The sequence below is a fragment of the Podarcis tiliguerta genome (genome assembly GCF_965153285.1).
Source record: "Podarcis tiliguerta genome assembly, chromosome: 17".
NCBI classification, from domain to species: Eukaryota; Metazoa; Chordata; class Lepidosauria; order Squamata; family Lacertidae; genus Podarcis; species Podarcis tiliguerta.
The window spans coordinates 37,574,873-37,585,855 of record NC_139550.1 but is presented as its reverse complement, the minus strand read 5'-3'; the positions used below and the strand labels follow the sequence as shown (position 1 = coordinate 37,585,855).

Genomic DNA, 10,983 nt, shown 5'->3' with positions numbered 1-10,983 from the left:
ACCAAGTCAACAGAATTGACCAGGACAACTAAAAGCCATTTGAAGCAGAATTTTTATTCCCTTCCCTCCTCAAAAGAAAGGAGACCGGCAGTTGTGCACAACAACAATAACAACAACAAACGACGACTTAAGACTTGGAAGGATTAAAACAAGATTTTTGGTTATAAACTGGCAAAGCAAGGAGAGGCACAACAGCAGCTCCCGCCACTTATCTGTGTATCAATGGAGCTTCCGTCTCAAGCCGAAGAAGGGAAAGTGAAAATCTAGAGAGAAAAGGGACAGGCCGCCTGCAGTTCCATCGGGTGCAGTGGTTTTTGCTTTGTTTCGTTCTCTCAAGCAGTGGATGGCACCGATATAAGTATGTGGTACCAGGTGCCTGTTTTTGAGGCAGGAAGGACGCCGTCCTGGCAAACTCAGGGAGGGAGGCACAAAATTCAGTCCATGGGCACGAAGCCAGTGCTTTGGCAAGAAAAGCAAAATCAATCCTGCCCCTCAACACTCCTCCCCTCCAAAAAAGGGTGGGGGAAGGGGGGAAATCACTGACAAAACTGGTTGAAAAGAGTTAGTGCTGCATGTAAACAGATCCACAGGAATCCGCCCCCCCCCATCCCCATCCCAAGGGCGACTTGCTCCCTTTCCCCACCCACACCGGCACCAAGCCTGCCAAGGAAGTTTAAGAGGCAGCGTCTCAGGTGGGTGAGTCGGGGTAGTGGCATTACAAAGAGGGCTCAAGAGGGGCAGTGTTATAATCAGGGGGGTGGGGGGGAGGATTAAGGCACGGAGACATGGAAGGGGCTGCCGGGGATGTGCTCCTCCCCCCACTTCACCACCAGCACATAATCCCCTCTGTCCTTGAGCAGGTAGGTGACGTTGTAGAGCCGGTTGCCCAGGTGCTTCACCACAATCTCCTCGCAGGGGGTCTTGGGGCCGTGCACCCCCACCAGCAGCATGTTGTTCCCTGCGGAAAGAGCAAGGGGCGGGAGGGGGGGGGGGTCCGGTCAAAAGGGATGCATGCTGTAATATTTAGGTCGGGAAGAGCTAATCCCGTTGAAAGACCTAATATTTAAGTATACAAGAGAGGCAAAAAGGTGTTTCGCTCCAAATGTCTCACTAACTCCATTATCCCTCCCCACTCTTCTCTCCTTCCATTTCTAGACCAGCCTTCCCCAATCCTGAGCCCTGCAGGTGATCTACTGCTGACTGGGGCTGATGAGATTGTTGTCGAAAGCAGTTGGAGGGCACCAGTATTGGGGGAAACTGGTCCAAACATGCAAGTAAGCAAACAGCTTACTTTTTTTTGTTCCTTTGTTCTCCTTCAGACCCTCTTATAAACTCTCCAGTCCCCATCCTTCCCCCCACCCCCTGCACAGGTTGCCAATTAATGCCCTCACTAGAGTTGCCAACTTTGGGCCTCAAGTTCTGGCACCTCAGGCTTTGCCTCTGAGCACCCTGGCGTGTCTCTCGGAGGCCACCCTTGAAGGAGATCCTGAACCCCAATCTCTTTTAGGAGCTAGTGTGCAACCGTATTTGGTCTAGGCTAGGTAGCTTGAATTATCCTTGCTATTTGTGGTGGTGTTTTGTTTTAAAATACACTTCCAAGTTATATGACTTGTCCATCCATCATTTCCCACATCAAGCTCCTTAGCTAGGATGGGGCCAACCATACATTTCAATTCAAAACATTCATCTGACCTCATACGCAAACCCACCCAGACCATCACCTGGCCAGTGCCCAAATTAGCTTTCCAAAGCTTCTGACCGCAGTGACCAAAACCTTGCAGTTGTGTGCCTTTCTTCCCGTCCCCACCTGCCAACAAATCTACACCCACCTGCTTTGCTGCAATCGACAGTGAAAGAGTTCTTCTGTCCCACAAAGCCCTTGTTGAGGCCCAGGCCCTTGGCAACCACCTTGCTGGCATCAGAGGCAAACTTGGGGGCTGCTCCATCATGTTTGGCCACTCCATCCATGAAGACCGAGGAGGTCTCGTGGAGGCTGTGGCTGGGGACGAGACGGGCCCCTGCCAAGGAAAAGGAAGGACGATTACAAAGGTGCGAGGAGCGTAAGGCTGTATCTGGGCAACACCCTCTTTGCCTCCCCTTCCCCAAATTACCATCAAAATTGGCCTTCATCATCCTGGTGCCCTCCACATGCCGTTGCACTCCAACTCCCATCAGCCTCTGCCAACATGGCCAGTTGGCAGAGTTGATGGGAGTTGTCACCCAGCTTCTGGAGGGCAATTGGGGTAGGCCGATCTATGTTAAGGTTGCCGTCTCTGCTGCAACATGGTTACAATGCTACTCGTGTGTCCTCAGATATGGTCCATAGTCTGGAGTGATAGCTAAGCCCTTAAAAGGTGGGGCACCTTATAGCCTAAGCCAAGCTTCTCTCTGCCCCCCAGCCCAGGCTCTTACCTGTGATTTTGGCCTTGAAGGGGCTGCCAGCAATGTGGTATGGGCCACCATATTTAATGGAGATGAGGTAGCTGCCAGGTGCCATGGGTGTGTAGATGACCTTGTAGCCCTCTGGGCACTCTTGGCAGTCCATCTTCACCTTAGAGGGACCATCAATGGTGACGGCCAGAGCCCCAGGCCCAGCATTTGTGGTGTTGACTATGAACTCAGCAGGGCTTCCTGCAGGGGAGAAGAGCAAGAGGCGGCAGCTTCTCTTCAAGGCTCTGGGCAGCCCCTCATCCCTCCACCCCTCCCTTCCTCTAGGCTCTCTTATTACCTGTCATGCCACCTTCTAAGCCAGGGCCGTAAGCAGACACCATCCCTGGGTCCCCAGCTTGGCCCAGCTCCCCAACACGGATCTTGAAGGGACTGCCGGGAATGTGGCTGCCGTTGAACTTGACGTCAACAGAGTAGATGCCATTCTCACGGGGGATGAAACGCACAGCATATTTGTCTATGGGAAAGGTGAGAGGAGGAAAAACAGGCAGGTGTAAGCAGCCTACCAGCAGTTGTCATTGGCTCCGTGAGAAATCGTGTGTGTGTGTGTGCGTGCGTGCGCACGTACCACAGAATGGATCCCAGAAGGGAAGCCCAAGGAAGTGGACATTTAGTGGAGATGACCCCTATATAGTAAAATATATCCAGCAAATTCAGCCAGAAGAATGACACAGGCTAATGGTAGCTCAGTAAACCTGGAGCCCTCCAGATGTTGTTGGACTACCTCTCCCATCATCCCTCATCATTGGCCTGCCTGCTGGGGCTGACTTAACTGCTTAAGATCAAGAGCTAAAAGCCAGACAGAGACCTGCTGGGGTAAGCTCTGGTTTTAAAAAAAGCACACTTGAAGTGGAGCTTGGTTTAGAGCAAAGGGTATTTGCCAGTGGGCATGGCAAAACCAAAATGAGCTTGGCTGGGAGAAGCAAAGGAGAAGTGGCTATGGAGAGCATTTCCACTCCCCTCACCTGCCCTAGAAGAGAATATTCCCAAGGCCAGGCTCTTCACATGCAGCCTGTAGTTCTGTGTCTGCTTCCTTCTCTAGTAAAAATAAGCACATGGGTCCTGATCCAGATAGGGGTACGATACACACAAGTGTGGCGGTTACTAATAGTTTTTAAAGCTCCCAAAGGTACCCTGTTTCTTACTCTAAACACACATCTGCAGCTACAGGTTACATAACAAAGCACAATTTTGCAGTTTAATACCACCTTGCTTTTATTTGCAAATGAAACACCTTGAATATTTCAGCCCTTGCCAGTCTTACTTTGTATGCTGTTACAGCAGAGCTTTCCAAACATTTCATGTTGGTACACACTTTTTAGGCATGCATCATTTCACGACACAGGAATTCAGGTTTACTAGCAAACCAGAGATTTAACTAACCCCTTTCCACCCTGGAAGGAGTGCAGGGAGAGTTCATGCAACACACAGCTTGGAAAGCTCTGCTCTACAGAAACAGCCCTGATCTGCCCCTGAATCTTACTGAGCACCCTAAATAGGTGCAGATTTGGGGAACTGAATATTATGGACCCCCCTTCACAATTTCATAGATGAGCTGCACATCTATCTATCTTGAACCACAACAGAGCTTGGCCTAATTTTTGCAACTTCTTCAAAAGTCTGCAGCCTTGCCTCAAAGTGTGGAGTCACACCAGGCAGGAGATTGTGGGCTGGCATGATGGCTCACAAGCCAGGTGGCAGGAAGCTGCCCATGGGCACTCACATGCTATCACCACCACCACCAACACAGCAGATGCCACTACAGGAAACCAGCTGTGCAGACTCAGCAGCATTTTGACACAGCAGCCTGCACAGAGAACTGCACGAGCTCTGGCCTTTGCAGCAACAGGGCTGTGACCTCCTAAGTAAAGTAACTTGGCAAAATGGGCACTCTAGGCGGGTGGCTCGCGAGCAGCAATTGCTAGCCCTACAGCTTGAGTCGAGACAGCGGCAGGAGAGAAGGGGGTCTTGCTTTTTTCTGTCCTGCACAGCTTAAGACACACCCTGCGCACTTCCACTCACAATTCCATGAAGAGAACCGTGCTGGGAGAGTCCTCAAGCCAGCAGGAAGCGACTGGGCGCTTAAAATTTGTCTTTTTGTTGGCCGTGGGCATGTTTCTGTCCCTCCCATTTCCTCTTCTGCATTGCCAACTGAATCAGCAACTGGGAATTGGGATCAACCCCCACCTCCAGACAGCCTTTTTTTGCTACCACACCTATTCTTAGTTGTATGGCGTAGTAGTCAAGTAAGTTGTACTCAGAGTATGCCTACTGAAATCAAGGAACCTAATGGAGTGATAAGTCACTTTGAATCCCCAATTATTAGTTACTGTTTTTACAAAAGCAACTCAAAGTGGCTTATCACATCAATCACACAACATTCACACAAAAATCAGCATAAAACAAAACAGAAAAATCTAAAACACATCCATGTTTTTAAAAGGCAGGGTCAAAACAATTTCAATGGGTCAACTCTGAGAAAAATTTAGCTGAGAACCTGAGAAAAGCAGTTTGAAGTTGGGAGGGGGCAGAGTAAGGAGGATGCCAGCACCCCTAGCTCAACATCACTCAGTCCCAGAAACAACCGCTGAGATTTTTACACAATGCATGGGTTGCTGTTACAGAATGGAAGCTGAATACTTGGGGTGTGTGTGTGTATGTGTGTCCTGGATTCAGTTTGCATTGTTGATTACTGCCACTCCCAACTTTGAGGAGAAGAATTTACTAGTTCTGGACAGAGCCAGGCTCCTTGTAAGTCTACGTTTGCAGTTTGGTTGGCCTTCTTGCTCTTTGATGTAGACAGAGGCTGGACCCTGCAGTGCCTTTCACCAAGGAATGCAGCCATCGTGTAAGACTCCTGGCCACCATCATCATGCACAGGCTTGGCAACCTGACTTCTTACAGCAATGCCCTTATGGTGGGAGCCTGTGGGCCTCCACCCGCAACAGCCCTAGCCAGCCTGGCCAATGCTCACGAATGATGGGAGTTGTAGTCCAACATCTGGGGGGCAGAGGTTCCACATCTTTATATGGACCTGACAAATGTTATCTGGGAACTCCAGCTACAGCAGAACTCCATTGCCCATGTGTTGACAGAACTGCAGAATATGCTACGGGGATGGGTCATTCTGCTACAAACTACTTCGAGGTTTGCTCAATCTTGCTCAAGGTGCTGACTTATAAAGTCTTGTTTGGTTTTAGACCAGCATCTATCTCTGGGAGCATCTTCCATCAGAGGGAAAACAAGATCTGCCGGGGGCTCTTGTCGAGTTCAGCCTTTGCCATGGAAAAGGCTTTTATTTTAATATTTTTTTAAAAAGCTAAACAAAGATCCTGAGTGTTCTTTCAGGCCATGACCCAGGCCACCACTGCCGTTTCCCTTTCACCTTGAGTTTTTGTAGCAGTTGCTTTTAAAACTGGATGTGAATGACCATCTTCCAACACAATTAAATAATGACTCTGCCTCTGTCTGCAAAGCATCTATTTTATTTATATATTAGACTTATATACCACCCTGTTATCAAAAGAGCTAAGGGAGGTTCACAATGTCTAAGCAGATCATTCTTTAACAAACCCATTGGATCTGCTTGGACCTTATATCACCTCAATGGGAAAGAGGCCAACCACACGCAGAAAAATCTCAAGCCCAAGGAACCTGTTGTGGGTCTCAATTATTTTGGAATTACAATCCAAACTTGCTGGAGCGGATGGGAAATGGCGGTCCAACACCACTTGGAGGGGCCACAAGTTTCCCACACCTGCTCTACACCATCAGATGCCTGCCCTCCCCCATTACAGTTGCTAGGAGTTCATTTTAGAAAGGAATCATAGAACTGTAGATTTGGAAGGGATCCCAAGGGTGATCTAGTCTCGTCCAACTCCTTGCAATGCAGGAATCTCAACCAAAGCATCCCTGGCAGGCGGCTACCCAACCTCTGCTTAAAAATCTCCAAGGAAGGAGAATCCACCACTTCCCAAGGGAGCCCATTCCACTGTCCGTAGAGAAACGGACCCAACAGCTCTACCTTCGGGAGGGAAGGGGGTGGGTCATCCACTGTACAGCAAGCCTGACCCTGCTCTGCCAGACCCTCCTTACCTTCGTCAATTTCTGTGACATGGCACTCTTCTAGGGCCCCCGAGGGGCTGTGCACCTTGGCATCAATCACACCTTTGGCCCCGTTCAAGCTGACGGCAAACGAGGCTGGCTGGTTCACCTTTAACCCTGACTCCTGGAAGCACACAGCACGTTAGGCAGCAGAAAGGACAGAGCGGGCAATGGCATCAAGCTTCGGCTACCACAAACCCCACCCCACCCCTCCTCACCCCCCCTTGAGGACAAGGCGGAAGGTCACTTACCTGAGAGCCAGGTGGCTTAGAGAGGGAGAGCTGCCCCAGGAAACTGGGCCGCAGTGCAAGAGGCAGGCAGGCAAGCAGCAACAGGGGAGGATTTGTTAGGCTAGTACCCTGAAAGAGGGAGGCTGGCAGTTTTCAAAAGGATGGCAGCAAGATTGGCAGAGGCATGGGCCAGGGAAGCTCTCCATCTTTAAGCCCCAGCAGCCAAAAGGAGCAGGGGACTGTTAGCAGCCTTTAAACGAGACACGAGAAAAACCCCAGAGCAGATCCCTGGATGGCCAGCAGGGCTGACACAGTGGCTGTCCCAAGGCTGGCACAAGGCACCCACAGAATCATAAAATTGTGGGGTTGGAAGGGACCACAAGGGTCCAACCCCTGCACCCATCTTGTCCTAAGTTGTTTAATCGCCTTATCTTGGCAAAAACATCAGCCACACCACACCCCCAGATCAGTACAGATTGGGAGCACACCCTCGCCCCAATCTGCGTCTTCTCCCGCCCCAGTTTCAGGATCTAAGTCTCTTGCATCAAGGAACAGCCAGCCCAGGAGAGCAACAGTGCCAACTCAATCCAGCCAGCAGGGGGAGCAAATGGGCGGTTTCTCCCAGTGCCTCACCTGAAGACTAGAAACAGTGAGTCGACGGGCATCATCTGAGGTGGAGGTGGCAGGTACCACAAAGGGGCTGTCTGGGATGTGCTCGTCATTGAACTTCACAGAAACCTCGTAGTCTCCTGCAAGCAAAGAGGGAGGAAGAGGAATTAAGGATGCTTATCCAAAAGGCTGACGGGAATGGATGGATGACTGGAAATCCAGGCATGGAGAGTTTTTTCTTGTTTGAGTTTAACCTGCCTGAGCATGAGAGCAGCACCTGAAGCCTTGCTCTGCATCAGGCTGGCAGGTATTTGGGGCTTTTCATCAGTGGCCATGCACATCTTTGCAAATACATACGGCTACATCACTGATGATTTTTAAGGAAACACTCTGAAGATTTCTTTTTTATTATTATTCAGTCTGCATTTGGTTAATAGAATGTGTAAAAAGAAATATTAGATGTTGCCACTGCCAATTTTAATTGAATGACTTTTTAATTTAATGATGTTTGTAATTATTGTATTTTCTCTTTTATCAAATTATCAGTTTGACGTGCAGATGGGTCCCCATATGGAACAATTACCACATATTTACTATTTGGGTAATATCAGAATCACAGCATGAAGTTGTATTTCATATTTAGTAGTTTGCTTGAAATTACATATTTCAACAACTGAACTGCCAAAAAGGGAGTGAGAGATGCTCCAAAAACATTTTGAGTGCTGATTTCTGTATCTTAAAAGTTTTCCGTAGACTTCAAAATTCACACCTCTAGCATGTAGAAGTTCTAAAACACCACACTACCTCAAGCCCCAATCCTTAATTAATACATTGTGTTTGGTAAGGATGGAGGTTATAATAATGCATCTCCCAAATACAATCTTCTGTTCAAAGCAGCCCTCCCCTCCCCGCCGCCTTCAATAAAAAGCATTTGAGATCTAGCTGAGATTCCCTCCCCTACGTGCAAACTGTGGGGCAGCCAATTACCCAGCTTGCGTTCCAGATGGCCGCTTCCAAAGATCTGCCAGCCTCATTAGCAAACAGAAAGCTCTTTAGAGCACTGGATCCATTCCAGGTAGTTGGCAAAACGATGCCTGTTGGATTCCAGAAGTTGGCTGCCTGCAGATTCCCTGAGTGGCTTATGGGAGCCGTTCCCAAGAGAAGGAGCTAGAACAAGCTCTGGAGAGAGAGAGAGAGGCCTGCCTCTGGAGCTTCTCCAGCAGCCACCCGTTGGAACAGACCTCGGTTTCCGAGTTGCAACATACAACTTCCATCTGCCTTGTGCTCAACATATGATTCTTTGAATCGGATGCTGGAACACGATCCTTACTTTATTATTGCTTAAGGCAGATATACAACCTGTGGAGCAAAGAGCAGCAGGGATCTCCCTCCACTGAGCCTTACACCAGCCATATTCTCTTTCTCTCTAATACCCGTGTCTTCTGGCTCCTATCCCTCTGCCTAGAATTAGCCGGAAGCCTTGTAATCTCCAGGCCTTTGACCTGGCCATTGAAAACCTAGATGGATTGTTTTTAGATCACCTCTCCACAGTGATGTGTAAGGCTGCCCTTCTTGGCTCTTGCATTCTCTGCTACCTTGACAGGGCTACCTTCAGCCCACCCCCCCTAAGATTCAGTTAAGTTGGGAGCTATCTACATCCATTTAACACCATATTTGTATACCACCTTTCAGCTAAACCAAGGGCCATTCCACAAGCTTGGTTTACAAGGGAAAAAAGTATGAAAGCCAGTGCAAATGACAAGAGTGAGGATAGCCATGATGGAGGTGGCGGTGGGGGTTCTCCAGAAGCTGCCGGACTACAACTCCCATCAGCCCTAGGGAGCATAGCCAAAGGTCAGGGATGATGGGAGCTGTGGTCCAGCAACATCTGGAGAGCACCATGTTGGCTACCCCACTCAGTAATAGAATTGGAACACAATATTGAAAACCAAGAAGAGAGTTAAACCCTTCAACATCGAATTAAATGTTGGATGTAATAAAAACGGTGGCCACTTCCCCCTGGAAACCATCAAGGACAGGGCCACCTCCCTAGGGAGGGGATTCCAGAACCAGGGACCTGCCCCAGAAAAGGCCGTTTGCACTGACACCAAACGTCCCCTCTTTAGGTGGAGAGGGCCTAGTCCTTCACCCTGTAGTGCTGATAAAGCCTGTTTTCAGTCCACACACCCCTCATCTTGGTGGCCTTTTCTCCTGAGGCTGAAGGCCAACACTGAAAGCTGGAGATGGCAGAGCCCAACATTTTGATCTCTCACTAAATATTCCCTAATCCTCATCTGCTGCAGCTGGCAAAATTGCCCCACCTCACCCTCTCAGGCACACAGAACACCCCCTTCCCCTCTGCATCCATGCCCTCCCTTCTTTAAATCTCCTGTTAAAAACCCTCAGCCCATGCAGCCGTCTTCTCCATGCAGCACCCATGACCACTTACCAGGTTCTTGCACAATGTAGGAAACACCACATGAACCATCTTTCCGGTCTTCAAAAGCAATCTCTGCCTTACTGGGGCCCTCCACAGCAATGGAGAGGCCACCAGCCCCAGCCTCCCGCGTCCAGATGCTAAACTCAGCTGGGGAAGAAGGCAAACAAGTCTTATTAGGAATAACTGGTGCACCATTGTCCTCTTTTGCTAATGCCAGTCCCACCTTAGCGCTAAGCTTGGGACAAGAAGCCTTTCTCTTACTAATGTCCGAAACATCCTTTGCAGAGTTTGTTCTAGTAGCTACTGCATAGCCTTCCCCAACCTGGTGTCCTCCAGAGATTTCAGATCCATCAGCCCCAACCATTGGCCAAACTGGCAGGGAGTTTTAGTCCAAAATGCCTGGAGGGCACCCAGATGGGGAAGGGTGCTCTAGTGGGACACCTTCGCAGGTGGTGTGGATCCTGACCCTTGTGTTTGGGGATGCTTCTTCTGATACAACCAAAAACAGCCAACATGGTGCTCTGCAGGTGTTGCTGGACTACAACTCCCATCAGCCCTAGACAGCATAGCCTTGTCAATGGCGATGGGACCTGTAGTCCAACAGCATCTTTGAGGGCATCATGTTGGCTACTCCCAACCTAGGGCAAAACTGCACCATACATCTAAAGCACCTTCCCAAAGAAGCCTGGGAACCACAGTTTCCCACTCACAGGACTACAAGTCACAGTACCCATAACAAACGACTGGGCACAAGATTCTTTGGAGAAGTGATGTGCTTTAAGTATGGATTTGCCCTTAGCCACAAGGCCCAGGGGGATTCTGATAGCAAGACTGGTGGTGCTATATAATCATCATCCAAGTACACTTGAGTTTTACAGAACACGCTCAGGGGACAGGCTCCTCTTCTCAGGATATGAGAGCTGAAAACTGAAGAGAGATGGAAGGACAATGAGGCCTGGTGGGCGGAAGATGACATTGGGCACATTTCCCCATCATTTCCTTATCATTAAATGGTGCCTAACCTATGGTTCTATGGACTACAGCTCCGATCATCCCTGACTACCATTTTTTGCTGTCTCAGGCTGATGAGAGTTGTGGATCCCAACAACTTCTGAAGGATGATGAAGGGTCTGGGAACTAGGACTTATGAGC

At 49.3% G+C, this 10,983-nt stretch overlaps 1 protein-coding gene across 3 annotated transcripts in view; it reads right to left on the bottom strand.

The window, feature by feature from the left end:
- Positions 1-34: 34 nt before the first annotated feature.
- The window catches only part of FLNA (filamin A), a 90,745-nt gene continuing 79,796 nt past the window's right edge, over positions 35-10,983 (bottom strand). For all 3 annotated transcript variants that reach the window (XM_083419169.1, XM_083419168.1, XM_083419167.1), the window contains 7 exons: positions 9,841-9,978; positions 7,416-7,531; positions 6,544-6,676; positions 2,729-2,905; positions 2,413-2,631; positions 1,830-2,018; positions 35-958 (listed from right to left, as the gene is read on the bottom strand). In XM_083419169.1, the coding sequence (XP_083275295.1) occupies positions 771-958; positions 1,830-2,018; positions 2,413-2,631; positions 2,729-2,905; positions 6,544-6,676; positions 7,416-7,531; positions 9,841-9,978 (1,160 nt within the window). In that variant the 3' untranslated portion in view covers positions 35-770. The remainder of the gene's footprint in view (positions 959-1,829; positions 2,019-2,412; positions 2,632-2,728; positions 2,906-6,543; positions 6,677-7,415; positions 7,532-9,840; positions 9,979-10,983) is intronic.